The sequence below is a fragment of the Elephas maximus genome, chromosome 17 (genome assembly GCF_024166365.1).
Source record: "Elephas maximus indicus isolate mEleMax1 chromosome 17, mEleMax1 primary haplotype, whole genome shotgun sequence".
In the NCBI taxonomy this organism is placed as follows: Eukaryota; Metazoa; Chordata; class Mammalia; order Proboscidea; family Elephantidae; genus Elephas; species Elephas maximus.
In genome coordinates, this window is record NC_064835.1 from 82,903,287 (window position 1) to 82,924,826 (window position 21,540).

At 38.8% G+C, this 21,540-nt stretch overlaps 1 protein-coding gene across 3 annotated transcripts in view; it reads right to left on the bottom strand.

Annotated features, from left to right (window-relative positions):
* The window catches only part of TMEM182 (transmembrane protein 182), a 102,574-nt gene that overhangs the window by 48,156 nt on the left and 32,878 nt on the right, over nt 1-21,540 (bottom strand). For 2 of the 3 annotated variants that reach the window (XM_049856916.1, XM_049856915.1), the window contains one exon: nt 20,268-20,366. The exons of the other annotated variant lie outside the window; for it this stretch is intronic. In XM_049856916.1, the coding sequence (XP_049712873.1) occupies nt 20,268-20,366 (99 nt within the window). The remainder of the gene's footprint in view (nt 1-20,267; nt 20,367-21,540) is intronic. 3 annotated transcript variants of the gene reach the window in all.

Genomic DNA, 21,540 nt, shown 5'->3' on the forward strand with positions numbered 1-21,540 from the left:
AGATAAAGATACAGAGAAGAGAGTAGCCATCAAATGGTGGAGGGAGGAGGGCAGGAGGGTTGTACTGACAAGTAGGGAACTGTACCTACCAGCAAATGCTGGAGGGAGGAGGGCGGGAGGGTTGTGCTGACAAGTAGGGGCCTGTACCTGCCAGCAAACGCCTTGGAGAAATATGCGGCCAGCTCAGGACCAGGACTTGCGTACCCCGGGATGTGAACCACACATGCAGAATGTTAGCACAGCCAGTGTAAAACCAGTACCTCTTTGGGACAGACAAGATGGCTGGGACATAGCTGGCATCTCTGGCAGGGCACACGTGCCACATCTGGGAACAAACTCTTGCACTTTGCTTATACATGAAAACACTGAGAATCACACTTTCTTCATTAGCAAGAAACATGATCTTTGGTGGTCAAAATTGTAGATCACTAAGACAATAGGTAAAACCTTCTTTGGCATCTTCCATTAATGGGGTTTCTTCTAGGAATGGAACTGAAAGAATGCGGTGGAAATACCTATTGGGTCGCCTCGAGTTTCACCGACATGCCAACTGAAGAGGCAGCTGTCTGTTCTTTAGAAGCAAGTCACTCAGCTAGCCTCTGTGGTTTTCTGTTTGCTTCTCTATAAAAAGGTAGACCCAATAGCCTCAGAAGTCACTTCAAACTCTTTTTTGACTTCCAGCTATTGGACTGTCAGTATTTCCTTTTGATAATCAACCACATAGATTGAACTACCAAGTCTCCACTTAAAATGGCCAGCGTTCTAAAATTGCCCATTTTAAGCATAAAATCATTGCAAAGATCAAACACAGTGTTCTTGTAGCTACTCTACACATGGTTTAGTCCAGGAGACGGGTAGGGAATGGTTGGTATTCATTTATTTGCAGTGATAGGATACATCTTTGGAAGACTTCCCTCTTTAGCCACTTAACATAGCAAGCTGTTACAGCAAATACCCTCTATATTGTGTAACAACAGCTGTTGCTGTGGAAACAAGTTAACTCTCTGCTTTCCATAAAATATTCCACTTCCCTTGTTGTTGTTGTGTGCCCTTGGGAATTATCTTAATCATTGCACCACCATGGCTCCCTCCACTTTCCTTATCAATACTAAATCAATGGTCTATTGATTGTGAATAATAGCCTTGGACACACATAGACTCGAAGCAAGAAATTTAAGTATTAGGAAAAGTAGCTGATAAAAATCAATCACATTTAAAAATAACTATATTTAAAAGCGATTTTAATTGTATTCCATGCTCCCAAAGTTGTTTTTGAAGAACAATAAATAGTAAAAGAAAACCGATACAGAGTTACCATATCAAAATTAATTTAAAAAGTAAAATAATAGAACATACCAACTCTTCCCTAATTAACAAATAGGTTTTGTTTCTGAAGTGTATATTGCTTGTCAGAAACATGAAGCATTATTTCTCTATAACATTATCTACAAAGTAATTACAAAGTCTTGGAAAGGGAGGCAGCTAACTGTAGAAGATGACCTAAACTCTCAGTTTCCTTGTCTTTGAAATGGCAGCAATAAATCCTACCTCATAGTGCTGTCATCAGGATTCAAGGAAGTAATAACACATGTAGCATGGCCCACAGAGTAGGTGGGCCAGCACAATTACTACACATAGTAGAATTGCCATGTATCTTCCCATCGCTCCATTATATTTGTAATAAGAAATGAAATAAAGTCATTTGTTGCAGTATTAGTGATTTTTATAACAAATAAAAATATTTTTTTAATTTATCAATAAATTTCAATACTCAAACACGAGAAATAAGAATATAAATAAATAGCTTTAAAGAAATTACGATGGTGCCACTGAGCGTTCTATGGCTAAAACTGTTGATAACTTCACTGGGTCTAATTCCTCATTCCAGCACTGGGATTTATCAAGCAATACTTATCTTTATTATTTGTATATTACAGTTTATGGATAAAAAAACAAAAAGAGAGACACAAAATGTGATCTGTTGAAAGGGAATGGCAGTACTGAGCCTTGAGATGGAATAAACCTAGGAGGCAAAACATTAGGTCAAATGGTTTTCTGTGTTGCTAAATCCAAGGATCAGATTTCAGGCCATGACTTACTCTCCTCAGCAGCATTCGACATAGCTTATCACTCTGTTCTGAGAAGCACTTCCTTCACTTGGTTTCCAGAACAGCCTACTCCTCTGGTTTTCTTCCTGCCTCATCAGCTGCTCATTCTCAGTCTTCTTTGCTGGTCTTTCTTTTTCTCCCCGACCTCTTAACAACAGAGCATCTTAGGGCCTTGGGTCCACGTGCACCCCCCCCAACTTTTTTTTTCTACACTCACTCCCCAGATGGCCTAATCTGGTTTTATGGCTTTAAATACCACCTCTACCCAATGACTCCCAACAGTGCAGTTCCTGCCCAGGTCTCCATCTTTACCTCCAGACTCCATGATTCAAAAGGCTACATAACATCTCCATTAAGTGTCTTAAGCTTGGTATGTCCAACCTATACTCCTCACCTTCCTCTTAAAAATCAGCTCTACCTCAGCCTTCTCCATCTCTACTAATAGCAGCTTCATCTCTCCAGTTGCTGTTTCTTTCATACTACACACTCAATCCACCAGCAAATCTGGTCAGACTTAGCGAAGGAAACACCAGCACGCCAGAATCACCAAATAGCACAGACAAAAAGAGGCCACCCACTAAAAAAATCTAGCTAAATGGCCAGACATGGGACAACCTAGCAAGATGAATAACTTTTAGAAAATAAGCTCTCTACTCAAACAAATACCACATAAAAAAAAATGTGGCCCCCCAACTCCAAACCACACTAGCAAAGACCCAGATGAGAGCCTAGACTTCCACATTTACTCTAGACTGTGCACCAACAAGGTGCACCAGACCCAACCTCCAGGGTAGTGTCAGAGAAGGCTGAACAGGGAGCCAGGAATTTTATCCCTGCAGACCAGTGATGAGGTCACTCTGTATGGTGACAGTGGAGACCATGTGGGGAGCCTAGACTTCCACTGCATTGGGGTTGAAATGAGGCACCCTGTATGGCTGAGGTGGTATTATAAAAGAACCAGTGGGCAGTTAAGACACTCACCACTACCCAGTATAATGAGCCACCCCCCACTCTGCCCCCATGTCAGTGGAGGTGATGGATGGATCTGTAATGAGGCCCTCCTCCCCTTCTCAGTCAAACTGGTGCCAGAGGAAGCGCAGCGGGAAGTCAGAAACCTCACTGTCACCCAGCAATAACAAGAAGTGCTTTCCCCTGACAAATGCCAGAAGAGACTATGTGGAGAACCTGGAATTTCATTGCTACATGGTATTAACAAGGCAATCCTCACCCCTTCCTCTGCTGGAATGGTATCAAAATAAGCCAAGTAAAATAGAAAACTTAAATAAGATACAGAGTCTCAAAACATAATAACCCAAAAGTTCAGGTTTCAATAAAAAATCACTAATAATTCCAAGAATGAGGAAAATCACAATACCAATGTAAAAAAGAACTATACTGATAGACCCATAGAACAATCAATAACATCTCTGAGATGACAGAGATGTTAGATTTATCTGACATGGATTTTGAAGCAGCCGTGATGAATTTTTTTCAATGAGCAAGTACAAACATGCTTGACACAAATGAAAAAGTAGAAAGCCTCAGTAAAGAAATAGAAGAAAGAAATCCAAATGGAAATTTTAGAACTAAAAATTACATAACAAAAATTGAAAAAAAAAAAAAACTCAGTAGATGTGCTTAACAGAAGAATGTAAGGAGAGAGGAAACGATCAGTGAAATTCAAAATAGAAATTAGCTAATCTGATTAACGGAGAGAAAACAGACTGAAAATTAAAAAGAGCAGGGTCTAAGAGATCTCTGGTACTACTTAAAAAAAAAAAAAAAACGACATTCACATCTTTTGAGTTTCAGAAGGAGAGGAGAAACAGGACAGAGTTAAAAAACCATCTAAGGAAATAATGTCTGAAAATTTTCCGAAATTATCAAGAGACACATAATTAAAGGTTCAAAGAGATGAACAAAGCCTAAACAGGATAAAGCCAAGGAAATCCACTCTAAGACACATCATAGTCAAAGCTCTGAAAACTAAAGACAAAGAAAGTATCCTGAAAGTAGTGATGAGGCGGGGGGAGACCACTTTACATAGAGAAAAAAACAATTCAAATGACACTGGATTTCTTACCAGAAACCATGGGGGCCAGAAAGAACTGGCACAACATTTTTCAAAGACTGAAAGAAAATAATTGTCAACTCTGAATTCTACATCCAGCAAAATTATTGAGGAATGAAGGGGGAAATCATGACATTCTTGGATGAAGGAAATACGTAAGATTTGTTGTTAACAAAGTTACCCTAAAAAATTAGATAAAGGGAGTTTCTCCAAGCAAAGAGGACAAATAGAATAAGGTATCTTAGAATATCACCAAGAAAGAACAATGGAAAGAATAAAAGATGATTAAATATAATATGTTTCTTTCTTTCTCAGTTTTCTAAATTATGTTTGATGGTTGCAGGAATAACGCGTCAGGTATGGTTCTTAAAGTATGGGGAGGAAATATTTGAGACAATTATAATTGGGAGAGGGTAAAGGGACATAAAAGGAGGTAAGGTTTCTACACTTCACTTAAACTGGTAAAATGTTGACACCAGTAGACCATGATAACTTATTTATGTATAATGTAATATCTAGAGCAACACTGGAAGCTATACAAAACGATAACCTCAGAAACACTATAGATAAACCAAAGGGAATTTGGAAAAATTCCAAGTAACCAACAGGAATGCAGAAAAATGAAAGCAGAGAAATGAAAAACAGATGGAACAAACAGAAAACAAAAATTAAAATGGCGGAGTTAAGCTTTAACATATCAATAATGACTTTAAATACAAGTGATCTAAATACACCAATTAAAAGGCAGAGCTTCACAGACTGCATTAAAAAAAGTTATCCAACTATATGCTGTCTACAAGACTCTCACTTTAAATATAATGATATAGGTAAATTAAAAGTAAAGAATGAAAAATATATATACCATGAAAATATTAATTAAAAGAATTCAGGAGTGGCTACATTAATATCAGATACAGTAGACTTTAGTACAAAAAAAAGATTACTAGGGACACTACATATTAATAAAAGGATAGCAATCCTAAATGTGTATGTATACCAAAAAAATAGCTGCAAAGTAGGTGAAGCAAAAACTGATAAAACTGAAAAGAGTGATAGATAAAGCCACAAATACAGCTGGAGATGTCTATACTCCTCTCTCAACTGATAGAACAACTACCCAGAAATCCAGCAAAAATATAGAAGGATTAAACACCACCATCAACTATCAGGATCTAATTGACATTTATAGAACATTTCAACAAAGAGTATAAGCATTCTTTTCAAATGCCTGAAATATATGCCAATATAGACCATATCCTGGGCCATAAAGCAAACCTCATTAAATTTAAAAAATAGAAATTATATAGAGTGTGTTCTCTGATCACAACAGATTCAAACCAGAAATCAATAACAGAAACATAGTACTGGAAGTACTAGTCAGTGCAGTAAGGCAAGAAAATGAAACAAAACGTATACAAATAAGAAAAAAAAATACATACATACACCCATTTTTGAAGATGACATGATTGCCCATGGAGAAAATCCCAAGGAATCTCCAAAACCTCTTAAAATTACTAAGTAAATTCAGCAAGGTTTCAGGATATAAGATAAACATTTAAAAAATCAATTGTATTTTTAAATTAACAATGAACACATGAAAACTGAAATTAAAAATAAAATATCACATAAAATTGCTGAAGAAAATGAAATATTTAGATGTAACAAAACACATATGAGACTTGTATGCTAAAAACTACAAAATACAGATAAAAGGCAGTCAAAGATTTAAATAAATGGAGAGATATACAGTGGTTACAGATTGGAAGACTCAATAAACACGTCAATTTCCCCCAAATTGACATATAGGTATAATATAATTCTATATTAGAATCCCAGTAAGATTTTTTGGTTTTTGTCAATTAAAAAAAAAAAAAATCCGGATGCCATCGAGTCGATTGAATTCTGACTCACAGCGATCCTATACAGAGATTATTCCAAAATTTATACGGAAAGGCAAAAAAATTAGAATAGCTAAAACAGTTTTGAAAAATAAAAAAAGAATAAAGTGAGAGGGACCATTCTGCCCAATTTCAAGACATTTCATAGCTAAAATAACCAAGACTGTGTGGTACTGGCAAAGAGATAAATATATAGATCAAAGGAATAGAATACAGAACTCAGAAATAGGTCTAGGAAAGTATGATCAACTATTTTTTGACATAAATGCAAAAGCAACTCAGTGAAAGGATAGTCTTTACAACAAATGGTGCTGAAGTAATTGGATATATATCGGCCAAAAACAAACCTCACAACTTACACAAAAGTATGCTCAAAATGGATCATAGATTTAAGTGTAATACATAAAACTATGAACTTTTAAAAGAAAACACAGAAGAAAAATTTCAGTCCCTGGGTGGCACAGTTAAATGCAGGACTACTACCCATAAAGTTCACGGTTCAAAATCATCCAGAGGCACCTCAGAAAACAGGCCGGGAGATCTGCTTCTGAAAGGTCATAACCTGAAAACCCTGTGGAGCACAGTTCTACTCTGCACACATGGGGTTGTCATGAGTTGGAATTGACTCAACAGCAATTAACAACAACAAGGCTTTGTGGACATCTCTTAGACATGACACTAAATACACGGTCTCTTAAAAAAAAAAAAAAGAATAAATTGAACTTTATCAAAATTTACTTTTACTCTGCAAAGTCCCTGCTAAGGGAATGAAAAACAAGTTACACACTGGGAGAAAATATTTGAAAACCACATATCTGATACAGGACTCATATCTAGAATATATAAAGAATTTTATAAACTCAACAGTAACAAAACAAATATAACCCAATTAGAAAATGGAAACAAAGACATGAAGAAACATTTCACTGAAGAGGATATATGTACAGTAACTAAGTACAGGAAGATGATGCAGGACCGGGCTATATTCTGTTTTGTTATAAATAAAGTCACCTTGAGTCGGAGATGACTTGATGGCAGGTAACAACAACTAAGCAGATGAAAATACATTCTATATCATTAGTCATTATGGAAATGCAAATTAAGACCAAATGACTTTTTAGATTAGCTAAAATAAATTTTAAAAAGTCAATTCTAACTCATAACGACCCTATGGGACAGAGTAGAACTGCCCCATAGAGCTTTCAAGGAGCACCTGGTGGATTTGAACTGCCAACCTTCTGGTTAGCAGACGTAGTTCTTAACCACTACACCACCAGGCTTTCCAATACTTAACCATACTACCCAGCAATTACACTTCCAGCCACTGCCCCAGAGAAATAAAAATTTATGCCCACACAAAAACATGTACGTGATTGCACACAGCAAATTTATTTGTAATGGCCCAAAGCTGGGAACAAGTCTGATGCCCTTCAACAGATGAGTAGTTAAACTATGGTACATCCATACCATGGAATACTAGTTAGCAATAAGAAGGAATGAACTGTTGGTATATTCAACAACTTGGATAGATCTCAAGGTCACAGACTAAGTATACAGTGTTAAAAAAAAAAAAAAAGTCAGTCTCAAAAGGTCAGGTAATTTATGATTCCATGTTCATAATATTCTCAAAATGGCAGATTTATAGAGATGGATACAGTCTAGTGGGTGCCAGAGGTTGGAGTGTAAAGGGGAGAAGTGACTATAAATAGGTAGTACAGGAAAGATCTTGGTGGTGATAGAATAAATACTTCTGTATCCTGATTGTGACGGTGATTACAGGAATCTACACATTTGATAAATGGCATAGAACTATATACACACATCCCACCAATGTGAATGTCCTGGTTTTGATATTGTATTATATATTTGATACTAGAGTGCAGGGATTATCATCTCTTTTGTTCACTATAATCCCCCAGAACCTATAACGGTACCAGGTACATAGAAAGTGTTCAGCCAATATTTGTTGAGTACATTCTACTCAATATTACTAAATAAGTGGTGCCAAATCTTGGCCAGTACAGCTGACACGTATTAACTACTATGTACTACTGATGATGGTGATAAGGATAATAAGAATTTATATTTGTAGGTACCTAGGTGATGCAAACAGCTTGAGCTCAACTGCTAACCTCAAGACTGATGGTTCGAACCCACATAGCAGTACTATGGAAGAAAAGGACTGGTGATCTGCTTTTGTTAAGATTACAGCCAAGAACACCCTATGGAGCAGCTTTACGCTGTAACACAAGGGGTCATCATCTGTCAGAATCAGCTCAATGGCAACCCACGACAACATATATATATATATATATATATATATATATATATATGTGGCACAATAGTTCAGCAGCTTGGCTACTAACCAAAGGCCTGCGATTTGAACCCATCCAAAGCTCTGTGGGAGAAAAGACCTGGCAATCTGCTCCCATAAAGATTCTAGCTTAGGAAACCCTATAGGGCAGTTCTACTCTGTCTCATAGGGTTGCTATGAGTTGGAATCAACAAATGTATGTATGTACAATAAACATATACTATACTTTTGTTATTAATTTTTTTGTGAAGCTCTTACTTTTTGTCAGAAACTCTGTCGAATGCTCAGTGTGGCTACACACACACACATACACACATCCTACGGAAAGCAGGAGATACATCATTAGACTATGATGAATTTATGTGCCCTACTGATGAGTTATTTTTGGTACTCTAAATTGGTATATCATCGTAAGAATAGCTTAAATTTATTGAATACCAACTACATGCCAACCACTCCACTAAGCATTTATATTTTTAATCTCTGTTTAATTCTCACAACTACTATATGAGGTTGATGCTATTCTTGTCTCTCTTTTACAAGTGAGTAAACTGAAGTTTATGGAGATTAAAAACTCTGCCTAAGTTCTCTTAGCCAGGAAGTGGTAGAGTCAGGCTATCTACTCAGACACGTTGACTAAAAATCCAGCTGGTAATCCCCATAGGATGCTTACCATGAGCCAGTTCCATTGCCAAGTACTTTCTGTACAGCATCAATTTGGACCCCATAAGAGATCCAACGGCAGTGGGTGGGTTGAAGAGAGATCCAGGAACCTTCCAGAGCAGCTCAGCGGGATGGAGGAGCCCACACTCCACCCGGGACTGTCCAACTCAAAACATACATCATCTTCTCTGTGGGGCCTCCCCTAGTTACCATATTTAATACTGAGGTACCCCTCCATGAACACCCCTGACCTGATTTATTTCTCTCCAAGTACTTAACAGACTAAGATGGACTAAGTAAGGTCTGGAGATCTGCTTCTGAAAATCAGTCAGTAAAAACCCTATGGATCACAATGGTCTGATCCTCAATCCCTCACAGGGATAGTGTAGGACCAGGCAGCTTTTCATTCCATTGTATATGGAATCACTATGAGTATGAGTTGGGGGCCTACCCAATGGCAGCTAACAATAACAATTAAACAGACTACTTTTGTTTATCATCTGCCCCCCTTACTACAACGAAAGTCCCATGAGGGCAGGAATGTGGGGATGAAACTGAAGCAGGCAGCACAGTGCCTGGCATAGCTGGTACTCAATTAATTTTTTTTTAATTGAATCTAATCAAAACTCTCTCCTAAGAAAAGGTCCAAGGCTTAGAACAGAAGTGATGATGCTTAAAGTTAACAGAGACTTAGATAAGCTCCTTGAATCTTTTTTGTTTTTAATATTTTACATGACAAAAAGCAAGCCAGAAGGAAAACAACCATCATTAAGTGCTCTAGGGCCCAGAACTGATCTGGGCACACAGTGTAGGCAGTATGAGTACAATTCAGAAGAAGAGATTCAGCTCTGGGTCAGAAGTATCGGAATGGATGTCTACAGCAGTGCCTTTTGACCAGAGGCAATTTGGGCCCCTCTTCCTGGGGACATTTGACAATGTCTAGAGACATTTTTGATTGTTATGACTAAGGGTTCTACTGGCATCTGGTGGGTAAAGGCCAGGGATACCTAACATCCTCCAAGGCACAGGAGGGCCCCCACAATATACAACTATCCAGTCCCAAATGCCAACTGCCGCAGTTGAGAAACTCTGGTCTACAGCACCAGAAGACCTCCTATTATCAGAGGAGGTCTCTACTTCCCGGTGTGGCAGATGTAGTCATAAACAATCTTGAGAACCCATGCAAACAGAAGCCAAGCCACACTGTTGTGAATAACCACATAGTCTTGTTTCCAGAAAGAAGTTGCCTCCCATTATCAGAGGCTTGTTATGTAAACTGCCAACCAATCACTAGAAGCACATGAGTAAATAGTAGAAAACACAAAATAGCATGCTCTGGAAAAGTGATTCTTAATTACAGCATTGATGTTAGGACCTGCAACTGAAAAGGTGACTGTAGCCTCATGAGCAACAACACGTAAAGGCTGAGCACGCCACCCTGAGAGTGGCACGCACACCCAAATGCAATGGAGCCTGGGCTGGGTCTCAGATGAAAGGTCAGCTGGCAAGCAGAAGTTGCAGCTACCAGTGTCATATCAGACTGTGAGATCCCAAATGCCTGAATGAATAGCAGAAAATTAAGGTGATGTTAAGGCATTTCCAACTTTCCAAATGGAAATCATATTTTCCATTAAAATTTACACTGTATGGTTTTTGTCTGCCCAACTAAAGCAGAATAGAAATCTTCAAAACTGTTGGTAAATTTAGGGCAATGTCTAGGATCACCACATATGAACATACACGCTAAAGAAATGGTAAATTGCATAAACCTTGAACTGAAACACCCCCAAGGTCACCTTTTAACTAAATAAGATATTGAGTCATATTACCAGTGAGTACTGCACACCTTTAAAAAATCAACTATTTGAGACCAAATGGTCACCAATTACTATAAAGCAAAGATGAAAGGGTAAAGGGACAGGGAAACCACACTACTGGAAACGAAACATCAAGAAAGGAATTAATGAGAATGTTGGCACATTGTGAAAAATTTTACCAATGTCACCCAACAATTCGTGGACAATTGTTAAACGGGAACCTAATTTGCTTTGAAAACCTTCACCAAAAACATAATAAAAAAAAAATTTTTAAGAAATGGTAAATAGGGTCGCCATGAGTGGGAACTGACTCAATGGCAATGGATTTGGTTTTTTGGTTATACCATGAGTGAAGCAAACGGTTAACATGCTCAGTTAACTAAAAGGTTAGAGGTTCTAGGCCACCTCGAACACCCTCAGAAGAAAGGCCTGGGGATCTCCTGAAAAAATCAGCCGTGGGAAACCCTATGGAGCACAGCTCTGCTTCCACACATGGCGTTGCCAGGACTCTATGGCAACTGCTTTGTGGTTGTCGTTGCTTGTTTTACACCATAATAATCTCTCTGCAAGTGGCGTGCTGTCCACAGAGATAAGATACCTATGAAATGTTGATGTGTTTCCCAAGTTATGTAAGTGTTTACGTTTATAGTAATAATTCTAGACTCAAAATTTAATTCATTCCTCTGCTGTTTAAAACTGTCAAACGTAAAAGCATTAATTTTGTATTCTCTTTTACCCTGTCTACTACAGTGGGCTTTTGGGGTGTTTGTTTTCGTGAGGGACTTTGTACTGTGTGTGGTGCTATGCTCTTTGGCAGCTATTCCAAGTCAAATTGCTAATTGCAAAGGTCTCCACTTCCTCACTGCCCACGCTCCTAAACATCCCAGTGTGAGGTTTCACATTCCCATCATCCTGCTTCACAGCCCCTTGATGGGATCCCCCGTGCTGACCTCTCTAAGGTGAAAGAGAAGGGAGGAGGCTGGGGTGGGGCTCTGGTCTTAGAAGGATCATCAGGGGATGGAATGTAGAGGACAATGGAATGGGTTCCCTAGGGAAAGAAGGGATTGCCAGGAAAAGAGGAAAGAACCCTGTTAGGAATTGGATTGGGTCCCCGAAAAATACTTGTCGGAATCCTGACCTCTATACCTGTGAATATAATTCCATTTGGGAATACGGTTTTCTTTGATATCTTAATGAGGCCATATCAGTGTAGGATGCATTTTAAACCTAATCACTTCTGGGATATGAGATTAGGCAGAGACACAAGCACAAAGGGGAAAGATACAAGCGATCCAGGATTGCTGAGAAGCTAGAGAAGCTGAGATGAGGATTTTCCCCCAGAATAGACACCCTAGAGCCAGGGCCCTGAATTAGGACTTCTAGCCTCCTAAACTGTGAGAAAACAGATTTGTTTGTTAAAGCCATGGTGCACTTGTGGTATTTCTGTTACAGCACATTAAGAAACTAAGGCAGGCCCTAAATCTCAATTCAGGGGAGCCAGCAGTTAATAGGAACAGGATCCAGAGCAGCAGGGCGTGTGGGTTTAGGTTTAGAAGGACAGGCCCAGAGTCTTCATAGGCCTCTATACTCGGCCCCTTGCTGGAAAAGAAGCTATCCACCAGGGCTTTTGCATTATCCAAAAATGATCCAATTCCTTCTTGCTCTCTTATTCTAACCCATTCCCTATTCTTCTCTGAGAATCACTGTTTGCTTTCTTAGACTCTCTCCTCCCCTGGCTCCTTCCACAACATAGGAGCCTACTCATCAACTGCTTATCAAGGCTTCTATTACTTACTCCTTTGTGTCTCTGCTTTTTTCTTTCTCTTCTAAATATGATTGATACTTTACTCTCTTCTTTCCTATGATTTTTTCCCTTAGAATTACATTTAATATAAAAAAGAAAACACCTGTCTGCGTTTCTCATCAGTGCTTGCTGTGCTTATTAACATCCTTCAGGAGAACCAGTTTTGCATGTCAAGCTACTTGCTGAATTTATAAAATTGGTGTCCCACCTTCAACTCTATTCTTCCCTTCAAAACATGCCCCCTTCTCCTGATGCTCGTAGTTCAGTAATCCTTAACATGTGGGGCCACCGTGAGTCAGAATCAATTCAATGACAATGTGGTTTTTTTTTTTTTTGGTTTTCCACTAAATTTTCCTAGGTGAGAATCATTCGCGGGTCATACCTATTGGCAAGCAATTTGGTACCATGGTACAATGACCAAAAAACAAACAAAAACTTGTTGGTATACTTCAATTTACTAGTCACACTTCCGGAAATACAACCCAAATAATTGATACAAAATATGGGAAATGTTGGAGTCCCTAGATGGTACAAATGGTTAAGTGCTTGACTACTAGCTGAAAGGTTGGCGAGTCGAACTCAACTAGCGGTGCCTTGGAAGATAGGCCTCTTGATCTGCTTCCGAAAGGACACAGTTTTGAAAACCCTGTGGAGCAGTTCTGCTATACACACATGGGGTCTCCATGAGTTGGAATCGACTCAACAGCAACCAACACCAATACCAGCATGAGAAATGTTCCATGCAAAAAACTTTGTTAACTATAGAGGTCAAAACAAAAACGAAAAACAGGCCTGTTGCTGTCAAGTCAATTCCAATTTCTAGTGACTCTGCAGGACAGAACAGAACTGCCCCACAGGGTTTCCACAGAGCGGCTGGTGGATTCAAACGGCTGACCTTTTGATTAGCAGCTGAGTTCTTAACCACAACTAATAAATCTAAAATTTGAGAAATCATTAAGTAAAAACATGGAGAAGTATGTGTGTAGTTGCTACCTCAAAAACACAGAAAAGCAAGGTGTACATCTGTATCGATGACCATTAAAGCTGTGTACAATATGGACACACAAAGGGCTGGGAAGAAATACACTGAAGTAACATTTATTGTTTAGAGGGAAGTGGCCATATTGCTTTATACTATATATTGTTTAAACTGATTTAGGCCTTTTTCAAAGGAAAATTTCATCATCCTGGATCCCTTTAACTTTCTTTTGTTTGGTCACCACGTTTTATACAGTAACGCTTCAAATATCTCTCATGTTCATTATCCCTTTTTTGTCTTTACTGCCTCTACTTTTACTCAAGTCCTGATGATTTTCAGGCTAGAAAATGAAAAATGCCATTTCCCCGCCTAAGGGAGGCCATGTGACACAGTTTGGATGATCAAGGATTGGCAGAAGTCGGCTGAGGAATTCCAGGGACACTTCTGCTGTTCTGAAGATGGAAGAGGCCTTTTGTGATCATCAGGTAATCAGTGCGAGGGTGACCACCCACCTGCCAAGGGTAGTGCAAGAAAAGACTGAAAGAGCCGTGTCCCTGACAACCTCATTATGACCTTCGTGTTGTGGGAGAAAAATGGCCTTGTTATTTTCAGTTACAGTTTGTTTTCTGTCATTTACAATCTAATTCATTGTTCATTAATACCTCACCTAGCTGCCTTCCTGCTTCTAGTCTCTACTCATTCACTCAAAATGCGTTGCCATGGAGGCGATTCAGACTCAACCCTACCTTTTTTATAAGAAGGAGGCGGGCGGAGAAAGCACAGTCTGGAAAAGAATACCAGATAAATAAATATTGGCAATAGAAATTAAAGGGTTAATATGTGGCAACAATGTTGAAAATTTCAAAATTACAAAAAGCACACAAAAGAAAAAAATGTGAAAGAACAACCTAGGTCCAGTTAGTAAAGGTGTAAAAAAATAAATAAAATCCTACACACATCTACAGCTAACCAGGGCATCAGTATAAGTGTCACAGTATAGTATAGAAACAGATCTTCTCAAACCCGTTTAGTGTTTAGTCTAGCTTGGATCCAGTGGTATGCCAACCATGCAAACCCCCGCCCACTCTCATGGAGCTCAGAGTTGGACTGGGGAGAAAACACATTAACCAAATAATTACGCAAATAAATAATGAAAATCTTTACCATGAATTACCCAATTAAAGACGGAGTTTTATAAAGAAAACCTGGCCTAGAATGTGTGAGTGGAGTGGGGGACTTCAAAGAAGTGACCCTTGGACTGCGCTCCAAGGATAAACCTGCCTTGCTAAGGAAATGGAGGGAGGAGGGGATGGGAAGAGGTTTTGGAGAGGATGGGTGGTACATACAAGGCCCAGAGAAAAGATGATGAATCCTGGGCATGAGGACCCAAAAGGTCACGGTGCCTAGTCTCTGTGCGGGTATCTGTCCCAACTCATCAGGAAAAGGTGAAATTACCTTCAACGAATTCTGCTTAAGAAGAAAGCCAAATGTGTGATTCATTTTTGAAGGGTTTCCACTTGGAAAAACATGAAACAAAAACAGTTTATAGCTGAAAAGAGTAAGTACAATTTTCTCGTTAACATTCTTAATGATTTAAGAATTAAGGTTACACATTGTTAAGCATCTACGAAGTGCGAGGTACTATCCTAAATTCTGGGGACATAAGTACAAGTAGGTTACACTCAGTGCCCTTAGGGTGATCAAACAGATAATGGAAAAACCAAGGTAGACAATTAAAATTATGTGTAATGAGTGCTTTCCTAGAGGTATTTTCCAAGGCTATGGGAACACCAAGAAGAGAATGATTAATTCACTCGTAGGTTGCATTATTTTGAAAATTGGTTTATGTTCAGTACGTCATTACTGAGCGCCCTAGAGGCCTAGTGGTTAAGCGAATGGCTGCTAACTGAAAGGTTGGCTGTTTGAACCCACCAGCTCCTCTGGGGAAGAAAGATGTGGCAGTCTGCTCCTGTAAAGACTTACAGCCTTGAAAACCCTACGGGGCAGTTCTACTCTGTTCTACTGCAGTGAGTTTTTCTGTTGTTTTTTTTTTTAACATCATTACCAAATGATACCATATAAATGAACTGTGACTGAATTTAAGCATGAAACAAACCAGAAAATCTAAACTCTGACAGATCTCAAAAGGTAATGGAATTGTTTAATGGACTCTGAAGCACACAAGCTTACTTCAAAAACAATTCTGAGAATTAGACCACCCTTGCTAAGCTTGGGCAATCATTCAAATAACCAGATTTGAGAATAACTGAATTTCAGAATACTTACTTGAGACCAAAAAAAAATTAAAGGATACACTGAATTAAACTGGTGGCTCAGAGGTTAAGTCGGTTGTTAACCTCAGGTCAGCAGCCTGCTTCCGGAAGGATTTATAGCCTCGAAAACTCTATGGTGCAGTTCTACTGTGTCCTGTAGGGTCACTATGAGTCAGCACTGACTCTATGGCAATGGGTTTAGTTTTTTGGTTTTGGTATACACAGGCCAGGTTCAAACAGAATGGCAGCAAAAACCAATATAAGTTTAATTTGTTCTTTTGTTGATATCTAAATAAAAGATGTGTGCTTAAAAAGATTTAATGGTAAGCACCAAAATAAGTAATAAAAAATTCACTGTAGTTTATTAGATTCTCAGACAAGATCTAGAGAGAGCCCTGGATCTTTGTATTACTTCTGTCAATGGTCCGCTGTGTGTAGGCAGAGTCATGGGATCTCTCTAAGCCTCAGTCTCTTTATTATGAAAGTGGGTAGTTTCACCCGTAGCATATTACAATTATAAGATAACCACTCCAAAAAATCATACATCTTGATATTACTTTTGCTGATTTCAATACTGGCTAACAGTAACTATAAAAACTTGGGAGAATATAAAGACTTTTTGCCAATAATTTGCCAAGCCAGGTGTTACGGACTGAATTGTGTCCCCCAAAAATGTGTGTCAACCTGGCTGGTCCATGATTCCCAGTATTGTGTGGTTGTGCACCATTTTGTCATCTGATGTGATCTTCCTACCTGTTATAAATCCTACCTTTATGATGTTAATGAGGCAGGACTTGGTATATAAGATTAAGTCGCTTCACTAATTAGTAGATAAGAACTACTTTCGGTGAAGGGAAAGACAGCACACAATACAGGAGAGGTCAGCACAGTTGGACTAAACCAAAAGCAAAGAAGTTTCCTGAATAAACTGAATGCTTCGAAGGCCAGCGTAGCAGGGGCAGGGGTCTGGGGACCCTGTTTCAGGGGACATCTAAGTCAATTGGCATAATAAAATCTATTAAGAAAACATTCTGCACCCCACTTTGAAGAGTGGAGTCTGGGGTCTTAAACGCTAGCAAGCAGCCATCTAAGATGCATCAATTGGTCTCAACCCACCTGGATCAAAGGAGAATGAAGACCATCAAGGACACAATGCAATTACGAGCCCAAGAGACAGAAAGGGCCACGTGAACCAGAGACTACATCATTCTGAGACCAGAAGAACTAGATGGTACCTAGCTACAACCGATGACTGCCCTGACAGGGAACACAACAGAGAACCCCTGAAGGAGCAGGAGAGCAGTGGGATGCAGACCCCAAATTCTCATAAGACCAGACTTAATGGTCTGACTGAGACTAGAAGGACTGCAGTGGTCGTGGCCCCCAGACCTTCTGTTGGCCCAGGACAGGAACCACTTCCGAAGCCAAATCTTCAGACATGGATTGGACTGGACAATGGGTTGGAGAGGGATGCTGGTGAGGAGTGAGCTTCTTGAATCAGGTGGACACTTGAGACTATGTTGGCATCTCCTGCCTGGAGGAAAGATGAGAGGGTGGAGGGGGGTTGAAGCTGGCGAAATGGACATGAAAAGAGAGAGTGGAGAGAGGGAGCGGGCTGTCTCATTAGGGGGAGAGTAATTGGGAGTGTGTAGCAAGGTGTATATGGGTTTTTGTGTGAGAGACGGACTTGATTTGTAAAGTTTCACTTAAAGCACAATAAAAATTATAAAAAAAAATAAATAAAAGATTAAGTCGCATCTTGAGCCAATCTCTTTTGAGATGTAAAAGAAAGAAGCCTAGCAGAGAGACAGGGGTGCCCTCATTACCACCAAGCAAGGAGAGCCAGAAGGGCACATATTTTTTGGACCCAGGGTCCCTGAGCTGAGACGCTCCTAGATTAGGGGAAGATTGATGACAAGGACCTTCCTCCAGGGCCAACAGAGGGAGAACGCCTTCCCCTGGAGCTGAGGCCCTGAATTTGGACTTCTCTAGCCTACTAGACTACGGGAGAATAAACGTCCATTTGTTGAAGCCATCTACTTGTGATATTTCTGTTATAGCAACACTAGATAACTAAGACACCAAGATACATCCATCACATTTTACAAACGATACTTTCAATTTATCAAAGATAATTTGGCACGTACGTAACAAAAAAACAAACCCATTGCCAACAAGTCAATTCTGACTCATAGCAACCTTTAGGGCAGAGTAGAACTGCTCCATAGGGTTTCCAAGGAGTGGATGGTGAATTCAAACTGCCAACCTTTCGGTTAGCAGCCAAACTCTTAACTACTTAGCCACCAGGCCACATACATAGTACTTGATAGTTATGAAGCTACAGAAAGCCAGAAAGTGGCTCAAGAGTCTAGTTAAGATTACATGGTCTCATTAACTAGGAAGCCCCCACTTTCTGTCAGATGCAATCCTTTCAATGAAATCTTTGCCCTCCTCTTGGATAAAGGAAACAAAGAAAAACACAAATCACCAAAATATAATGCTAAATACCATCGTACGTCATTATGAGCATAAAAGAGACTTGTGCATACTATTTATTTTACAGAATATAATCTCTGTCCATCTCATTTTCATTTAACATGTTTGTTAAAGTTGTCTAAAGTGAGTAAAGCGTTACAATATGGGCGCCAGAGAGCAGTTTAATAACTAAAAAAAAAAAGTGGAACATCGTTTTGTCACTAGATCCAAAAAATGACACAGTAATTATATGCTGTGCTCTATAATAATTCTAAGTGTAATTGCAGTATAATTTTTCTGACATGTATTTCCTATCCATCTACACCGTAATTACTGTGCGCGGATTATGTTGCCTTGTTTTCCAAGTTCTCCACTTCTTCCTTGAGGCGCAGGCTTTTCAAATATGTTGATTCCATTTAAAATATATGGCACCTACAATGTCTATTTCATCACAGGATCTCAACATACAAATAACGACAGCAACAATGCTAATATTTACACAAAAATCTAACGTTCTAGAAAGCTAACCTTGTATTACTTCTTAATTCATTTTATAAAGGTAAGAATGTCTGGGAAAAAGTATGTTTTTTACAACTTCAATATAAAGGAGAACCTGGCCTGGTCCATGTGTCAGTGGGGTGAGGACTTAAACAAGTGAACTCTGAACTAAGCTCCAAAGATAAACCTGATTTTTCCTATTCTTTTCCTGTGTCATCTCTTCTCTTATCAGTGAGAGGGCCCGCATCAAACACAATACAAGGGGTCTCGACAAGTGTAAATGAGGACGACTTATGCAGTTTGAAATGAGACCGAGCATCCACGCTACACAAGTCTTGGAGGTCAACAGCCAAGGTCCCTTTGAACACATACATACATGGGGCCTCAACGAACAAGAGCAGGTAGCTTTAGGTCATCTCCTTTTTTTCCTACCCCCACTGGCCGCCACATTAATGACATAATATATGCAAATTCTTTTTGACAAACTTACAATTATAATGTATAGAAATACGTATTTTACAAAAAGATTAAAAAATGGATGAACATTGCGAAGATTCAGTTTATTCAGGACATTAAATACATTAGGTATTCTCTTTGAAAAACAAATATTTTTTGACTCTCCTGATGACACTGATAAATTCTGTGCCTAATCTTAGTTTTAAGGTTAGAATAATCATCCTTAATATAACAACTTGATGAAATTACTTGACAATAAAGTTGGCATCTTATCTTTATGTGCTTTCTATAGAACTATATTTCTATATTATATCTTATATACTTTCTATTGCAAATGAGTTTATGTACTTTCCACAGAAAATAAATATGAGTATGGAAACATGAAAGAAATAATGAAATCACAACTGACAGCTAATGATATCTGTCATTCTGATACGGGATACTGCACGAGCATCTACAACAGAGTTCATTTTGTACTAATACGGCAGCATAATCATATTTTTATGTATAAGAATTACAAAAAAATTTTAAGCATAGTGTATATATTACAATAAAATTTTCAAGTCTGAGGCTAGTTTGAGGTCAGTTAAACCCTTAAGAAGCAATGCTTCCTAGTTAATGTTACTATTTTCATATTGGAAAACACATTTCTAAAATTATTTTTATAAGTAACAAGCAAAATACAATGACTTTACTTTTAGACGAAAGTCATGTTCTACTAGAACACATGGCATGTTAAAAACAATATACTTTTTACAGAAACAATTGATATTAGAGAAAATGTTGGAACTTCAGGTTTTAAATTATTTTTAATTGCTCCCCCCACCAAAAAAAAAAAAAGAAAATTGTGGCAGGCATGTTTAGAAAGCCGAGTCTCTCTCAGAGGTGCTCTGAGGAAAGAAGGTACTTACTAACTGCAGAGTCGTAGGAGGTAGAATTGTGTTGGCCTCTCATGAAGGGGTATGGTGACAGGTAGGCGTGTGTGCAGTTCTTGGATGGTGGCTGATTGACTAGGAAGGACACCAAAACAAAGGAATTTACTATTGAGGGCCTGAGTTACAAATTGTCCCCAATAGAAGAAAATACAGAACTAGAGTCCATAAGCAAAATACAACTGCAGGTTAGAGCAACAAATTCAGAGACTTGTAGTGTGCAGAAAAAAACCCAAAGAACTCATATTGAGAGGCATAAGGGGTCTGGAAGGTGAATTTATTCAGAGGATCTAGCTACGGGACATAATTCCAAGGAATAGGCTCAAATGCCCTCAATATCATCTTACGATCGAAAGCACCATACTTCAATTATTTTCACAAACATACTCTCCAATATCTAGCCTAATGTCTATCACATAGTCCAAAAAAAACAAACCAAACCCACTGCCGTTGTTGATTCCGACTCACAGCGACCCTATAGGATAGAGTAGAACTGCCCCGTAGAGTCTCCAAGGAGCACCTATCACATTTAAAAAAAAACAAAAAAAAATCACATAGTAGGTATTCAATAAATACTTGTTTAAAAAATCTAATAAACTTAGTCTTAACTTTGATTAGTTCCAATCAATTTAAAATTTCTTCTATATTCTATTTTTAAAGAAATGATACAAATGATCCATCATGCAAGTTGACAATTCATTGTGCGTCCTTTAGGGAGAAGGGAGAAGGTTCTTGGCGAAGCCTACCTCTATGCCACTTCTGGTAGAAGATGAAGTAAAATATAATTTTTTTCCTCTAAGTCCTTGGCAAAAATCTTCCTCTTCCACAGACTGGCTAACTCCAATTTACGGAAGTCTAAATAATTTCCACTAGCAGTTTTCGTCTTAAACACATGCTCATTCTCCTCTCCAAAATGCACTATAATATGATGTCTTAGTCATCTAGTGCTGCTATAACAGAAATACCACAAGTGGATGGCTTTAACAAAGAGAAATTTATTTTCTCACAGTCTAGTAGGTTACAAGTTCAAATTCAGGGCGTCGGCTCCAGGGGAAGGCTTTCTCTCTCTGTCATCTCTGGAGGGAGGTCCTTGTCCTCAATTTTCCCATGGTCGAGGAGCTTCTCAGGCACAGGGACCCCATGTCCAAAGGATCTGCTCTGCTCCTGGTGCTGCCTTCTTTGTGGTATGAGTTCCCCAACTCTCTGCTTACTTCCGTTTCCTTTCATCTCTTAATAGAAGGTGGTGTAGGCC